General features: G+C 46.1%; 1 protein-coding gene across 1 annotated transcript in view; it reads left to right on the forward strand.

Moving 5' to 3' along the window:
- fn1a (fibronectin 1a) overlaps positions 1 to 15,000 on the forward strand; it is a 94,281-nt gene that overhangs the window by 26,789 nt on the left and 52,492 nt on the right. Inside the window, exons 14-25 of the mRNA XM_039014382.1 lie at positions 1,655 to 1,823; positions 2,630 to 2,815; positions 3,513 to 3,641; positions 5,192 to 5,281; positions 5,727 to 5,933; positions 7,128 to 7,406; positions 7,639 to 7,902; positions 8,258 to 8,352; positions 8,660 to 8,828; positions 9,582 to 9,668; positions 9,969 to 10,160; positions 14,300 to 14,572. Coding sequence (XP_038870310.1) covers positions 1,655 to 1,823; positions 2,630 to 2,815; positions 3,513 to 3,641; positions 5,192 to 5,281; positions 5,727 to 5,933; positions 7,128 to 7,406; positions 7,639 to 7,902; positions 8,258 to 8,352; positions 8,660 to 8,828; positions 9,582 to 9,668; positions 9,969 to 10,160; positions 14,300 to 14,572 — 2,140 coding nt within the window. The remainder of the gene's footprint in view (positions 1 to 1,654; positions 1,824 to 2,629; positions 2,816 to 3,512; positions 3,642 to 5,191; positions 5,282 to 5,726; positions 5,934 to 7,127; positions 7,407 to 7,638; positions 7,903 to 8,257; positions 8,353 to 8,659; positions 8,829 to 9,581; positions 9,669 to 9,968; positions 10,161 to 14,299; positions 14,573 to 15,000) is intronic.

Genomic DNA, 15,000 nt, shown 5'->3' on the forward strand with positions numbered 1-15,000 from the left:
TGCCTTTTTTAAAGGAAAATTACTCAAGTAAAAGTGAAAGTCACCAAGTAAAATACTACTTGTGTAAAAGTCTAAAAGTATATACTGAAGTATCAAAAAGTAAAAGTTTAAATTATTTCAAATTCCTTATTCTGCAAAGCAGACAGCCACATTTTCTATATATTTCTTTTTTTTTGCAGATAGCCAGGGGTACACTCCAACACTCAGACATAATTTACACACGAAGCATGTGTTTAGTGAGTCCTCCAGATCAGAGGCAGTAGGGATGACCAGGGATGTTCTCTGTTTAGTGAGTCCACCAGATCAGAGGCAGAAGATGACCAGGGATGTTTTCTGTTTAGTGAGTCCTCCAGATCAGAGGCAGTAGGGATGACCAGGGATGTTCTCTGTTTAGTGAGTCCTCCAGATCAGAGGTAGTAGATGACCAGGGATGTTTTCTGTTTAGTGAGTCCTCCAGATCAGAGGCAGTAGGGATGACCAGGGATGTTCTCTGTTTAGTGAGTCCTCCAGATCAGAGGCAGAAGAGATGACCAGGGATGTTTTCTGTTTAGTGAGTCCTCCAGATCAGAGGCAGTAGGGACGACCAGGGATGTTCTCTGTTTAGTGAGTCCTCCAGATCAGAGGCAGTAGGGATGACCAGGGATGTTCTCTGTTTAGTGAGTCCTCCAGATCAGAGGCAGTAGGGACGACCAGGGATGTTCTCTGTTTAGTGAGTCCTCCAGATCAGAGGCAGTAGGGATGACCAGGGATGTTCTCTGTTTAGTGAGTCCTCCAGATCAGAGGCAGTAGGGATGACCAGGGATGTTCTCTGTTTAGTGAGTCCTCCAGATCAGAGGCAGTAGGGATGACCAGGGATGTTCTCTGTTTAGTAAGTCTGCAAGGTCAGAGGCAGTAGGGATGACCAGGGATGTTCTCTGTTTAGTGAGTCCGCCAGATCAGAGGCAGTAGGGATGACCAGGGATGTTCTCTGTTTAGTGAGTCCTCCAGATCAGAGGCAGTGGGGACGACCAGGGATGTTCTCTGTTTAGTGAGTCCTCCAGATCAGAGGCAGTAGGGATGACCAGGGATGTTCTCTGTTTAGTGAGTCCTCCAGATCAGAGGCAGTAGGGATGACCAGGGATGTTCTCTGTTTAGTGAGTCCTCCAGATCAGAGGCAGTAGGGACGACCAGGGATGTTCTCTGTTTAGTGAGTCCTCCAGATCAGAGGCAGTAGGGACGACCAGGGATGTTCTCTGTTTAGTGAGTCCTCCAGATCAGAGGCAGTAGATGACCAGGGATGTTTTCTGTTTAGTGAGTCCTCCAGATCAGAGGCAGTGGGGACGACCAGGGATGTTCTCTTGATAAGTGTGTGAATTAGACCGTTTTCCTGTCCTGCTAAAGCATTCAATATGTACTTTTTGGGTGTCAGGGGAAAATGTATTGATTTGAAAAAGTACATAATTTTCTTTAGGAATGAAGTTAAAGTTATCAAAAACTATAAATAGTAAAGTACAGATACTCCCCATAAACTAATTAAGTACTTTACTTACTTACTTACTTTACTTGACTTCCTAAACTGGCCTTAAGAGGTCAACATGCAGCTACCTTTTTGTTGTTGAAATCAATAATATAATGTGCAATATTATCTCTCTGTCTCCTCTCTTGTTTGGGGTAGAAAAACACCCGTACCCCTTGGCGAGAGGTGAATATCCCGGGTCACCTCAACTCCTACACTATCGCTGGCCTGAAGCCAGGCATCACCTACGAGGGTCAGCTGATCAGTGTGCTACGTTTCGGACGCCGCGAGGTCACACGCTTCGACTTCACCACCACATACGGCTCCTGTGAGTAGGACTACAGTAGGACTACCGTAGGACTACAGTAGGACTACAGTAGGACTACCGTAGGACTACAGTAGGACTACCGTAGGACTACAGTAGGACTACAGTAGGACTACCGTAGGACTACAGTAGGACTACAGTAGGACTACCGTAGGACTACATTAGGACTACCGTAGGACTACAGTAGGACTACAGTAGAACTACAGTAGGACTACCGTAGGACTACAGTAGGACTACCGTAGGACTACAGTAGGACTACAGTAGGACTACCGTAGGACTACATTAGGACTACCGTAGGACTACAGTAGGACTACAGTAGGACTACAGTATGACTACAGTAGAACTACAGTAGGACTACAGTAGAACTACAGTAGGACTACAGTAGAACTACAGTATGACTACCGTAGGACTACAGTAGAACTACAGTAGGACTACAGTAGGACTACAGTAGGACTACAGTAGAACTACAGTAGGACTACAGTAGGACTACAGTAGAACTACAGTAGGACTACAGTAGGACTACACTCCTGTTGTATTCTGTCTCCTTGTGTTATTGATATCTTGGCCCGGGAATCAGATTCAAACTAACACAGATAAACTACCTGTGATTTGATGTTTAAAAGATGATTTCTGCTTGAGGAATGGCATTGAGCAACAACCATTCTGCTTGAGGAATGGCATTGAGCAACAACCATCTGGAGATATGTGAAAGTCTTGAAAATCGTTAAAATTTAAAAAAAAATATCTCTGTCCACAGGCCATTCCTCCCATTCCTAGGTTTATATCTGACCGTCTGATCTTTCTTTCAGTGGCGACCTCCGAGGGAGAGACCACCCAGCCTCCTCCGGTGGTGGACATCAGTGAGTCTGTTACAGAGATCACTTCCAGCAGCTTTGTCATCTCCTGGATGTCTGCCTCTGACACCGTGTCTGGCTTCAGGATCGAGTACGAGCTCAGCGAGGAGGGACAAGAGAGAGGACAGCCCATGATTCTCGGTAATGAAACAACCCACCGGGCACACATTGGTTAAATCAACGTTGTTTCAACGTCATTTAAGTTAAATTACATTTAACCAATTTGGAATAGACGTTGAATTGACGTCTTTGCCCGGTGGTAGAAAACAAGACAATGTCTAATAATCTGTTTAGTGTGTACACTATACGATAATACCTGAAGTATTACTATTCATTAATACTGACTGTGACCTTTGACCTCCTCTTAATACTTTGTCAAGTTAGCACAGGTTGTTGCTGTGTTATCTGTATATTGATGCTGTGTTATCTGTATATTGATGCTGTGTTATCTGTATATTTTGTAGTAACGTGCGATAGACACAATGACTAGACTGTGAAACTGCTCCACTCAAGTATATTGTTCTAACCAATGAGATACATAAATATATATCACACTAGATGACTGATAGTGGGCGCTGTGTTGGAGACGCCATACCTCCATCTTGGCACTCCCCTCTTCGCCCACTATTGTCAAAAATATTTTGAAAGCTATAAAAAATGCATTTATGAATGTCTACATGTGTTTTGGCCACGTTTATTATATTACAGACACCTTAATGCAGACTTTTAAGTTATATTATGCGAGTTAAACATGATTTAAAAAAATAAATATCTATATTATATCATTAATCCAGGGTTTATCAACATCATTGGTCCTAACATGCTTGTCTGTCTTCAGATCTCCCCCGCACCGCTACCTCTGTGAACATCAATGAGCTGCTTCCTGGAAGGAAATACACTGTGAATGTGTACGAGGTGACACCTGCTGGAGAGCCCAACCTCATCCTCACAACCTCTCAGACCACTGGTGGGTACAGAGACGGACACGCAGACCAACGGACAGACGGACACGCAGACCAACAGACCGACGGACAGACAGACACGCAGACCAACAGACAGACGGACACGCAGACCGACGGACAGACGGACACGCAGACCGACAGACAGACGGACACGCAGACCGACGGACAGACGGACACGCAGACCGACAGACAGACGGACACGCAGACCGACGGACAGACGGACACGCAGACCGACGGACAGACGGACACGCAGACCGACGGACAGACGGACACGCAGACCGACGGACAGACGGACACGCAGACAGACGGACACGCAGACCGACAGACAGACGGACACGCAGACCGACGGACAGACGGACACGCAGACCGACGGACAGACGGACACGCAGACCAACGGACAGACGCACACGCAGACCGACGGACAGACGGACACGCAGACCGACGGACAGACGGACACGCAGACCGACGGACAGACGGACACGCAGACCGACGGACAGACGGACACGCAGACCGACGGACAGACGGACACGCAGACCGACGGACAGACGGACACGCAGACCGACGGACACGCAGACCAACGGACAGACGGACACGCAGACCAACGGACAGACGGACACGCAGACCGACGGACAGACGGACACGCAGACCGACGGACACGCAGACCGACGGACAGACGGACACGCAGACCGACGGACAGACGGACACGCAGACCGACGGACAGACGGACACGCAGACCGACGGACACGCAGACCAACGGACAGACGGACACGCAGACCGACGGACAGACGGACACGCAGACCGACGGACAGACGGACACGCAGACCGACGGACAGACGGACACGCAGACCGACGGACAGACGGACACGCAGACCGACGGACAGACGGACACGCAGACCGACGGACAGACGGACACGCAGACCGACGGACAGACGGACACGCAGACCGACGGACAGACGGACACGCAGACCGACGGACAGACGGACACGCAGACCGACGGACACGCAGACCAACGGACAGACGGACACGCAGACCAACGGACAGACGGACACGCAGACCGACGGACAGACGGACACGCAGACCGACGGACACGCAGACCGACGGACAGACGGACACGCAGACCGACGGACAGACGGACACGCAGACCGACGGACAGACGGACACGCAGACCGACGGACACGCAGACCAACGGACAGACGGACACGCAGACCGACGGACAGACGGACACGCAGACCGACGGACAGACGGACACGCAGACCGACGGACAGACGGACACGCAGACCGACGGACAGACGGACACGCAGACCGACGGACAGACGGACACGCAGACCGACGGACAGACGGACACGCAGACCGACGGACACAGACCGACAGACTGACGCACACGGACCGATGGACAGACGCACACAAACGGACACACAGACCGACGGACAGTCGCACACGGACATACGGACAGACACACACGGACCGACGGACAGACGGACACGCAGACCGACGGACAGACGCACACGGACAATTTCTACAGTATGTATATATCTCTCCTCTGCTCCTCTTCCAGCTCCGGACGCTCCCTCTGACCACGAGGTGGACGAGGTGGGAGAGACCTCTATCATAGTCAGCTGGGAGAAACCCCTGGCTCCTATCACAGGTCAGTACACACATAGAGGCTGCGTTTACACAGGCAGCCCAATTCTGATCTTTGCCCAATTATTGGAAAAAAATATCTGATCTAACTGGTTTAAAAAAAAAAAAAGACTAAAAAGAAATCTAATTTGGGCTGCGTGTGTAAACGCAGCCAGCGCTCCTTACAGGAGACTACTGAGTGAATGGGGACTTTTCTCATCTCATGTCTATAGAAACATACATATTACAAATTATTCAGCTGAATGATATTACAAAAGCTCAAGCTAGCCCCCCATCCAAAAATACTAAGACCGAGGCAATCTCTCACCAGATTGATGTTTAAAATTAAAATATATATATATTTTTTAAATTTATTGAATTGACAGAATTCTCCATGTAGGGAAGGTAATGAGTGATAATGTCTGTTCACCATTACCATAGGTAATGACAGTGTATCTCCTCTCCTACAGGTTACCGTGTGATCTACACCCCGTCTGTAGAGGGCAGCCACAACGGAGCTGCGACGGAGCTCACCCTGCCGGACACCGCGACCTCCGTGACCTTGAGTGACCTTCGACCAGGTCTGCTCTACAACATCAGTATCTACGCAGTGGAGGATAGTCTGGAGAGCGAACCTGTGTTCGTACAGGTCAACACAGCCGGAGAACCCTTACCAGGTATTGTAATGTAGTGTGTGTGTGTGTAAATTGACTTGAGGCTAGGTCCTGACAGTCTCATTACCTACCTATATTTTTATTTTATTTAACCTTTTATTTAACTAGGCAAGTTAGTTAAAAATAACAAAAATTCTTATTTACAATGATGGCCCCTACTAGAACGCAAAAGGCCTCCTGCGGGGACGAGGGCTGGGATTAAAAATCAAATTAAAAATATAGGACAAAAACACACATCACGTCAAGAGAGACCTAAACAACAACAGACTGTAGTTTGTGTTCGATCTTAACCCCAAACTTGACAAGCGTTCATACTAAAACGGTGTATTTACTAGTTAGTTCAGAAGATATCAGCTCACAGTTAAAACGGACCCTTTTCCCTTTTTTAAATCCCTCGAGAACATATCGTTCAGGATTTAGATTCCACAATGGAAAGTTTGAATGATGCATTTCCTGTTCACAGCCCAAAATGCTCCCATTTTAATGGTCCAATGGAAAGAGTTGTGCAAGCTATTCTGGGACTCCTGGGACTCCTGGTCAAATATGAGGCCAAAACAGCTGGAAAGTGTAAAGCTGCTTAGGTTGTATAGCTATGTAGACCGATGTACGAGTGCGAATCATTTGCGAGACCCTTCTTTGGATCGACTGCTGTAAGACAGTCCATCAGTAAGTCTTATGTGGTTCAGCCTGCTACACACTGATTTAGGGAATGACAAATAGACCCAGACTCCCTTGGAGAGAGAGAGAGCGACCCAGACTCCCTCGGAAAGAGAGAGCGACCCAGACTCCCTCGGAAAGAGAGAGCGACCCAGACTCCCTCGGAAAGAGAGAGCGACCCAGACTCCCTCGGAAAGAGAGAGCGACCCAGACTCCCTCGGAAAGAGAGAGCGACCCAGACTCCCTCGGAAAGAGAGAGCGACCCAGACTCCCTTGGAGAGAGAGAGAGCGACCCAGACTCCCTCGGAAAGAGAGAGCGACCCAGACTCCCTTGGAGAGAGAGAGAGCGACCCAGACTCCCTTGGAGAGAGAGAGAGCGACCCAAACTCCCTTGGAATAAAGGACTTTGGATCCTCTCTCCTCCAATGAGCATTGAAGACACAGCCCTAGTTTCATCAGGGTTATATGGAGATAATACTGTTAAAAAAAAACACATTACTTCCCGTCAATATCTGACAACTTCCTGTTTCCTGTCCACAGAGGAAGTCCCGTCTCCTACAGACTTGCAGTTCTTCGAGGTGTCTGACGTGAAGATCACCATCACCTGGACGGGGCCCCCTACTGACGTGTCTGGGTACAGAGTGACTGTGGCCCCCGTCGGTCCCGACGGGACCCCTCAGAGAGAACTCCAGCTCCCCGTCACACACAACGCCTATGCAGAGGTCACCCACCTGACCCCCGGGACTCCGTACCGCTTCAGCATCTACACCGTCAAGGGAGGAGAGGAGAGCCAGCCGCTGGTTGCAGACCAGGCTACCAGTAAGTATAGGCAAACTTATCCCATCAACAATTGTCAATTTGTAATAGGTTTTTCTATTACAAAAAAGATATATTGCTGCCCAGTCAAACTTAGAACTGTAAATATTACTGCTACGGTCTCAATTGAGACAAGACATAGAATCGCTAATCTTTTGTAGATCAGTGATTCTGTGCAATCTGACTGCAACGTTGTCGATCTCAAACACGTAAAAAAAAATTTGGGGGTCGTCAGAGCCTGATTCCCCAGCTGATGTTCATTTCACCAACGTGACTGAGGACAGTGCTCTGATCATGTGGGTGCCCCCCCGGGCCCGCATCACCGGATACCGTCTGTTCCTGACTCTGGAGGGATCAAACCCTAAACAGCTACGCCTGCCCGCCCGCCTGTCTCAGTACACCCTGCTCAACCTCCGCCCAGACACGGAGTACACGGCCATCCTGCACTCTGAACAGGATAATACGCTCAGTGAGGGCGCCTCCAGGACCTTCTCCACCAGTGAGTAGTATCCAAGACTAGTGTACTGTTTCGGGGGTCTTTATTCAACTCCTTTCTTAACCAATTATCTGACTGACTGGTTCTCAGTTTGTCAAACATGAAATCGGCTGCGTCTCAATGACTCAAAAGTTTGAAGCACATTCTAACTTCCAGCACAGCTTCTCGTTTAACTTTTATATGTCCCGGTCAAGGCCAGATTCTTTGTCAGTAGACTCCTTGGTCCGTTTGACTAGTCAGGGGAAAAGTGTGTACATATACAGTAGGTTTGCGTTGAGCAGGGATATGATTTGGGGAGTTCCTCGTTTGTTTCAACTAGTCCTGACCCCTGACCTCTGACCCTGTGTGTTCTATTCAGCTCAGCTAATGGGGAACGCCCCTCGCTTCAGTACTGATGTCACAGACACCTCCATCATCATCTCCTGGACACCCGTACCCCGAGTGGGATACAAGGTACACAAACACACACGTTATTGGTCCAACTATTTCAGACTTGAGTTGTGAATGTGCTCTGGCTCCTGTGGTCCTGGGAAAGGGCTAACCTCTCTCTCTTCACCTTTGCCGTGTTTGTCCGTGTGTATCCCTCTCACCTGTGCCCCCTGTGTGTGTGTGTGTGTGTGTGTGTGTGTGTGTGTGTGTGTGTGTGTGTGTGTGTGTGTGTGTGTGTGTGTGTGTGTGTGTGTGTGTGTGTGTGTGTGTGTGTGTGTGTGTGTGTGTGTGTGTGTGTCTCTATCGCTCTCTGTCTCCTCTCCCAATGTAGTTGACGGTGAGGCCCAGTCAGGGAGGCGAGGCCCCCAGAGATGTGACCTCTAACTCGGGCAGCATTTATATCTCAGGCCTGACCCCTGGGGTTGAGTACACCTACAGCGTTCAGCCAATCGTCAACGGATATGAGCAGGGCAACCCAATCACACGCCGCATAGTCACACGTGAGTGATCAGAGGATAGACATTTACATTTTTACATTTAAGTCATTTAGCAGACGCTCTTATCCAGAGCGACTTACAAAACAATAGCCATGTTATTTTCTACTATATATATATATAATCTCATTATTGTTATTCACTGTGTATTTTTTACTTTACTTTTTTACACTATATATATTTCTATTCAATTTGTTTTCATCTTTAACTCAGTAAGCATTTCACCGGTAGTCTACACCTGTTGTCTACGAAGCATGTGACCAATAACATTTGATTTGATAGAGAATATATTCTCCATCAACATCAATTGGAGGATAACGACTTGTCCCTGAAAGTATTGAGTAACCGTTCTGACCAGGTTATAGTATGGATGGAGTAGCCGTTATGACCAGGTTATAGTATGGAGTAGCCGTTCTGACCAGGTTATAGTATGGATGGAGTAGCCATTATGACCAGGTTATAGTATGGATTGAGTAGCCGTTATGACCAGGTTATAGTATGGATGGAGTAACCGTTATGACCAGGTTATAGTATGGATGGAGTAGCCGTTCTGACCAGGTTATAGTATGGATGGAGTAGCCGTTCTGACCAGGTTATAGTATGGATGGAGTAGCCGTTATGACCAGGTTATAGTATAGATGGAGTAGCCGTTCTGACCAGGTTATAGTATGGAGTAGCCGTTATGACCAGGTTATAGTATTGAACGATCTAGTCAATTTTACCCAATCATCTCATCTTATTCCTCTTATCCTCCTCCAGCTCTGTCTCCTCCTACTGACCTCAAACTGGAGTCCCACCCTGACAGAGGAGAGCTGACTGTCCAGTGGACCGAAGCCAGCACCCCAGGTCAGAGCCATGATACTTATGTTCCATTTACTTTGAAGTCTAGATAATAACCCTGGAGTCACTCGCTCACATAGCCACACCTACAGGGTCAGCCAGAGTGCAGTGTTTATACTGGCACACCTCATATGACCCGGTTTAAAAGAAAGACCACGGTTTTTGGATTTAGGATGAAGATTACAGAGACTATATGTCCAGATTTAAATGTTCAGACAGAGTACTTAAATGACTTATTTTTTTACTTCTTCTGTCCAGTTTATATTCACTGTCCATTCTCACATTTTATCCATGCCATCCAATCAGACATCACCGGCTACAGGGTGACATGCACGCCAACCAACGGGCAGCGAGGAAACAGCCTGGAGGAGTTTGTGAAAGCGGGTCGGACCTCGTGCACGCTGGAGAACCTCAGCCCTGGCGTGGAGTACAACGTCAGTGTCTTCACCGTTAAAGATGACATGGAGAGCGTTCCTGTCTCCGCCACCGTTACGCAAGGTAGGTGTGGGTGTGGCCTAATGTCAGGTGACCTTTGACCCCATCACCCCTGCCCTGTGACATCATGATGTGGAGAGGAGTGTCCGGCAGGGTTCCATCATATCTCTCCTACTCAGACCTCTTTCAAAACAAAATCTAATTTTATTTGTCAGATGCGCCAAATACAACAGGTGCAGACTTTACTGTGAAATGCTTACTTACGAGCCCTTAACCAACAGTGCAGAGTTAAAAAGTAAGGAAATTAGCACACAAAGAAAAGGAAATGGTAACAGAATAAAATACAGAGGCTATATACAAGGACTACCGGTACTGAGTCAATATGCAGGAGTATGAGGTAGTAATGAGGCTATATACAAGGACTACCGGTACTGAGTCAATGTGAAGGGGTACGAGGGTGTAATGAGGCTATATACAAGGACTACCGGTACTGAGTCAATATGCAGGAGTACGAGGTAGTAATGAGGCTATATACAAGGAGTACCACTACTGAGTCAATGTGAAGGGGTACAAGGTAGTAATGAGACTATATACAAGGAGTACCAGTACTGAGTCAATGTGAAGGGGTATGAGGTAGTAATGAGACTATATACAAGGAGTACCAGTACTGAGTCAATGTGAAGGGGTATGAGGTAGTAATGAGGCTATATACAAGGAGTACCAGTACTGAGTCAATATGAAGGGGTACGGGGTAGTAATGAGACTATATACAAGGAGTACCAGTACTGAGTCAATGTGAAGGGGTATGAGGTAGTAATGAGACTTTAAACAAGGAGTACCAGTACTGAGTCAATGTGAAGGGGTATGAGGTAGTAATGAGACTATATACAAGGAGTACCAGTACTGAGTCAATGTGAAGGGGTATGAGGTAGTAATGAGGCTATATACAAGGAGTACCAGTACTGAGTCAATGTGAAGGGGTATGAGGTAGTAATGAGGCTATATACAAGGAGTACCAGTACTGAGTCAATGTGAAGGGGTATGAGGTAGTAATGAGGCTATATACAAGGAGTACCAGTACTGAGTCAATATGCAGGAGTACGAGGTAGTAATGAGGCTATATACAAGGAGTACCAGTACTGAGTCAATGTGAAGGGGTATGAGGTAGTAATGAGGCTATATACAAGGAGTACCAGTACTGAGTCAATGTGAAGGGGTATGAGGTAGTAATGAGGCTATATACAAGGAGTACCAGTACTGAGTCAATGTGAAGGGGTATGAGGTAGTAATGAGGCTATATACAAGGAGTACCAGTACTGAGTCAATGTGAAGGGGTATGAGGTAGTAATGAGACTATATACAAGGAGTACCAGTACTGAGTCAATGTGAAGGGGTATGAGGTAGTAATGAGGCTATATACAAGGAGTACCAGTACTGAGTCAATGTGAAGGGGTACGAGGTAGTGGAGGTGATTGAGGTAATATGTACAGATCCTTCAGAAAGTTAACACTCCTAGACTTTTTCCACGTTTTGTTGTGTTGCAGCCTGAATTTAAAATGGATTACGTTTAGATTTGTTTGTCACTGGCCTACACACAATACCCATAATGCAAAAGTGGAATTATTTATTGTAAAAAATATTTTAAAAACTCACAAATTAATAAGAAATGTAATACTGAAGTGTCTTGAATCAAAAAGTGTCAAAATAAGTCCAGGAGTAGAAATTGGTTTAACAAGTCACATAATAAGTTGTAATAATAGTGTTTAACATGATTTTTGAATAACTATCTCATCTCTGTATCCCACTCGTACAATTATCTGTAAGGTCCCTCAGTCACCCACAAAGACCAGGGAGGTTTTCTAATGTCTCGCAAAGAAGGGTACCTGTTGGTAGATGGGTAAAAATAAAAAGAGCAGACATTGAATATCCCTTTTGAGCATCGTGAAGTTATTAATTACACTTTGGATGGTGTATCAATACACCCAGTCACTACACAGATACAGGCGTCTTTCCTAACTCAGTTGCTGGAGAGGAAGGAAACCACTAGGGATTTCACCATGAAGCCAATGGTGACTTTAAAACAGTTACAGAGTTTAATGGCTGTGATCGGAGACAGCTGAGGATGCATCAACAACATTGTAGTTACTCCACAATACTAACCTAAATGACAGAGTGAAAAGAAGGAAGTCTGTACGGAATAAAACATATTCCAAAACATGCATCCTGTTTGCAACAAGGAACTAAAGTAAAACCGCTAAAAATGTTGTAAAGCAATTCACTTTTTGTCCTGAATACAAAGTGTTATGTTTGGGGGTAAATACAACACATTACTGAGTCCCACTCTTCATATTTTCAAGCATAGTGGTGGCTGCATCATGTTATGGGTATGCTTGTAATTGTTAAGGACTGGAGAGTGTTTCAGAATAAAAAAGAAACGTAATCGAGCTAAGCACAGGCGAAAACCTGGTTGTCTCCTTCCCACCAGACACTGGGTGACAAATTCACCTTTCAGCAGGACAATGACCTAAAACACAAGGCCAGATCTATACTGGAGGTGCTTACCAAGAAGACAGGGAATATTCCTGAGTGGCTGAGTTAAAGTTTTAACTTTAATCTACTTGCAAACCTATGGCAAGACCTGAAAAATGGTTGTCTAGCAATGATCAACAACCAATTTGACAGAGCTTGAAGAATCCAGGTGTGGAAAGCTCTTTGAGATTTACCCAGAAAGACTCACAGCTATAATTGCTGCCAAATGCGCTTCTACTGACTCAAGGGTATGAATACTTATGCAAATTAGATATTACATAGGTTTATACATTTTTATTAAAAAATTAAAAAATTATAACTTGTTTTCACTTTGAAAGTATGGGGTATTGTGTATAGATGGGTGGGGGAAAAATCTATTTAATCCCTTGTTGAATTCAGGCTGTAACAAAACAAAATGTGGACTAAGTCGAGGGGTATGAATACTTTATGAAGGCACTGTAAATATGGGGTAAATTAAGCAACAAAAAAAAAGTGACTAGTGACTCTCGTTATATAGACTTCAATGACGTGGACAAGAGTGTCTGGCAGGGTTCCATCAGACCTCTTCGTTATATATATATATATAATGTCCGTTACACAAGACATTGCTCGTATTTACTCGCCCAGTGGGTAGAACTGGTGGAAATGACTTCATTACAACCAGCTGTTTAGTGATTCTACAGTCTCTGCTTTTGTCCTGTATTTTCGCCAGTATCCCTGTTCCTACACCCTTAGAAAGAAAGGGTTCTATCTAGAACCTAAAAGGGTTCTCCTATGGGGAACAGCCGAAGAACCCTTTTGGAACCCCCCTTTTTGTTTTCTAAGAGTGTACTGTAGCTACTGCCAGCAATGTTTCACTCATTGTTTTTTAGATTATTTTTGAATAATTTTTTTGACTATTTGAATAATTTGTGCATTCGGCCTTTTTAGATGAGCTATGGGTATGGATCTCAATCGTTAATTAATGTCAGTTGAAGATTTAGCGCATGAATGTGAAGTTAGAATACCATTAATGCGGGCAAAACCAATGTGATATGATAAACCTAACCATGGTGGCACCACATCCATACCACCCTGAGCTGGTAACCCATGGCATTAATACTCATTCATTGAACCCTGTAGATGCTTTTATAATGCCCTGCTCAATAACATTGCTTATTTCGGTCTCTGTCCTGTTTCTGTCTCTGTCCTGTGTCTGTCTCTGTCCTGTGTCTGTCTCTGTCTCTGTCCTGTCTCTGTCCTGTGTCTGTCTCTGTCCTGTGTCTGTCTCTGTCCTGTGTCTGTCTCTGTCCTGTGTCTGTCTCTGTCATGTGTCTGTCTCTGTCATGTGTCTGTCTCTGTCCTGTGTCTGTCTCTGTCCTGTCTCTGTCCTGTCTCTGTCCTGTGTCTGTCTCTGTCTCTGTCCTGTGTCTGTCTCTGTCCTTTCTCTGTCCTGTGTCTGTCTCTGTCTCTGTGTCTGTCTCTGTCCTGTGTCTGTCCTGTGTCTGACTCTGTCCTGTCTCTGTCCTGTGTCTGTCTCTGTGTCTGTTTCTGTCCTGTGTCTGTCTCTGTCCTGTCTCTGTGCTGTGTCTGTCTCTGTCCTATGTCTGTCTCTGTCCTGTGTCTCTCTGTGCTGTCCGGGCCGGCCTCTCCGATCCCTCCCTTCCTTTCCTCCCTCTCTAACCCACTACTAGACGTGCCCCAGCTAACAGACCTCAACTTCGTCGACGTCACCGACACGACTATCGGCCTGAAGTGGAACCCACTGAACTATACGGCGGTCACAGGCTACCGTATCACGGTTATGGCAGCCGGGGAGAGCGTACCCATATTCGAGGACATGGTGGAGGCCACCACCGGGTACTACACCGTGTACGGACTGGAGCCCGGCATCGATTATGACATTTCAGTCATCACCGTGACAGAGAGTGGAGAGAGCGAGCCTACCACACTCACGCAGCAAACTGGTAATAATTATAAATAGATAAGAAATTTGCATGGACCGAAAGATGGTTGTGAATAAATTAACACTTTCCCTCCTGGATAGGAGGAGTTCAGGGGAGGGAGACCCTGACTCTCATTTTACTATCCTTCCCATTCCTATTGGTTTATGTGTTTTTATATAATTATGTAATGTGTGTGTGTGTAATGGTAGTTTTGAATGACGTCAGCATTGTTACTGTGATTGCATGTAGTCACGTCTTGTTTCTGCTTCTCTGTTTGTCTCATAAATCCGTTTACGTCTGGCTGATGGGAAACATCTCAGCACTGAACCACATAGGTCAGGGATCGGAAACGTAATTACAAATCATTTGTAGACTGCAAATTGACTGCAATAATCCACAACCGATATAATATTTATATCCAATTTTATTTGCCAGATGCGCCGAATACA

The sequence above is a fragment of the Salvelinus namaycush genome, chromosome 19 (genome assembly GCF_016432855.1).
Source record: "Salvelinus namaycush isolate Seneca chromosome 19, SaNama_1.0, whole genome shotgun sequence".
Lineage (NCBI taxonomy): Eukaryota > Metazoa > Chordata > Actinopteri > Salmoniformes > Salmonidae > Salvelinus > Salvelinus namaycush.